Here is a 2,172-nt window from a genome sequence, read left to right as displayed (position 1 = left end):
CACCAACAACGATCACTCACCATTCTGTGGGCTCTACTGAATCCTTGCCTACAGCAACAGACCGCACATCAACATTCACTGTTTCCAGTTCCTCAGCAATGTCTACAAGTGACATCCCATCTTCCCCCAGCATCCAGAATATAGAAACCTCATCCCTTGTCAGCATGACCTCTGCCACCATTCCCAGTATGAGACCAACTTTTGCAAGTACACACAGCAGTCCTACAAGTTCCCTCCTGACGACCTTCCCAGAAACATATTCATTTTCCCCTTCCATGTCTGCCAGCAGTGATGGGACCACTCACACAGAGAGTATCTCCTCACCTCCAGCCAGCACCAGTACACTCCACACAACAGCTGAATACACCCCGGCACCCACTATCACCACCTCATTCACAACTTCCACAACTATGGAACCACCTTTATCCGCTGTAGCAACCAGAAGCACAGGTCAGACCACCTTCACCAGCCCTATAGCCACATTCTCTGGGACCACCACACTGACTCCTACCACTGACATTTCTACAGAATCTCTGACAACAGCCATGACTTCTCCTCCCAACACTTTATCAGTCACTTCCACAAATACAGTGACTTCTATGACAACTACGACCTCTCCTCACACAACCACCCATTCTTTTACCTCACTGACCAGTATTACTCTGTCTTCTACACCTGTCCCAAGCACAGAAGCAATCACCAGTGGCATCACAAACACAATCCCTGCATCTACCTTGGTGACCACACTCCCCACTCCAAATGCCTTGTCTACGACTACATTTGTGACCAGTTATCCTAATTCTCCGACTGGTCCTGGTACAAACTCCACGGCTGAAATCACCTATCCCATGACTATGACAGAGACATCATCCAGTGCCACCTCTCTTCCACTCATCTCTCCTTCGGTCTCGACTGCAGAAACAGCCAAAACTCCTACCACAATCTTGGTAACCACCACCACCAAGATCACCTCACATAGTACCACCAGCTTCACTTCTTCAACCATTTACTCCACAGCCAGCACATACACAACTGCCATCACCTCAGTTCCCACAACCTTGGATACCATGGTGACTTCTACATCCATGATCCCATCTACTCTGAGTACAGGTATCCCTACCTCACAACCAACAACCATCACTCCCTCATCTTTGGGCATCACTGGTTCATTACCTATGATGACGAACCTCACCTCAGTGTACACAGTCTCCAGTATGTCTGCAAGACTAACAACTGTCATTCCCTCATCTCCCACTGTCCAGAATACAGAAACCTTATCCTTTGTCAGCATGACCTCTGCCACCACTCCCAGTGAGAGACCAACTTTCGCAAGTACTGAGAACACTCCAACATGGTCCCTCCTGACAAGCTTTCCAATGACACATTCATTCTCTTCTATTTCTGCCAGCAGTGCCGGGACCACTCACACAGAGAGTATCTCCTCACCTCCAGCCACCACCAGTACACTCCACACAACAGCTGAATCCACACTGTCACCCACTATCACCACCTCACTGACCACATCCACAACTATGGAACCACCTTCAACATCTGTAGCAACTACAGGCGCAGGGCAGACCACCTTCCCCAGCTTTACAGCCACAGTCCCTGAGACCGCCACAGTGACTCCTACAATTGACATTTCCACAGAATCTCTCACAACAGCCATGACTTCTACTCCCCCCATCACTTCTTCAGTCACTCCCGCCAATACAGTGAATTCTATGACAACTACGAATTCCTGGCCCACAGTCGTTAATACGTTATTATCACTCACCAGTAGCATTTTATCTTCCACACCTGTCCCGAGCATAGAAGTGATCACCAGTCAAACCGCAAACACCACACCTCCATCTACCTTGGTGACGACACTCCCAACTACCATTGCCATGTCTACACCTACATCTGAAACAACCTATTCTACTACTCCCACTAGCACTGTCACAGACTCCACCACCAAAACCACCTACTCCACAAGTATATCTGGTACATTGCCCACTGAGATTTCTCTCCCAGCCACTACTTCCTCTCTCACAACCAAAGGAACATCCACGACTTCTACCAGAAACTTGGTAACAACCACCAATGAGACCACCTCTCACAGTACTCCCAGCTTCACTTCAAACATCCACTCCACCGTCAGCACATCCACAACTGCCATCTCCTCAGTTC

At 48.8% G+C, this 2,172-nt stretch overlaps 1 protein-coding gene across 1 annotated transcript; it reads left to right on the top strand.

Moving 5' to 3' along the window:
- Positions 1-54: 54 nt before the first annotated feature.
- Positions 55-2,162, top strand: LOC116465823 (mucin-3A-like; the record flags this gene model as incomplete). The annotated part of the gene is made up of 1 exon (XM_032148767.1): positions 55-2,162. A coding segment is annotated over one exon (2,108 nt), but the record flags the coding sequence as incomplete, so codon positions are not given.
- Positions 2,163-2,172: the final 10 nt, after the last annotated feature.

Source organism: Hylobates moloch, unplaced genomic scaffold (assembly GCF_009828535.3).
Source record: "Hylobates moloch isolate HMO894 unplaced genomic scaffold, HMol_V3 SCAFFOLD_10873, whole genome shotgun sequence".
NCBI lineage: Eukaryota > Metazoa > Chordata > Mammalia > Primates > Hylobatidae > Hylobates > Hylobates moloch.
This window is presented reverse-complemented; position numbering and strand designations above follow the sequence as displayed.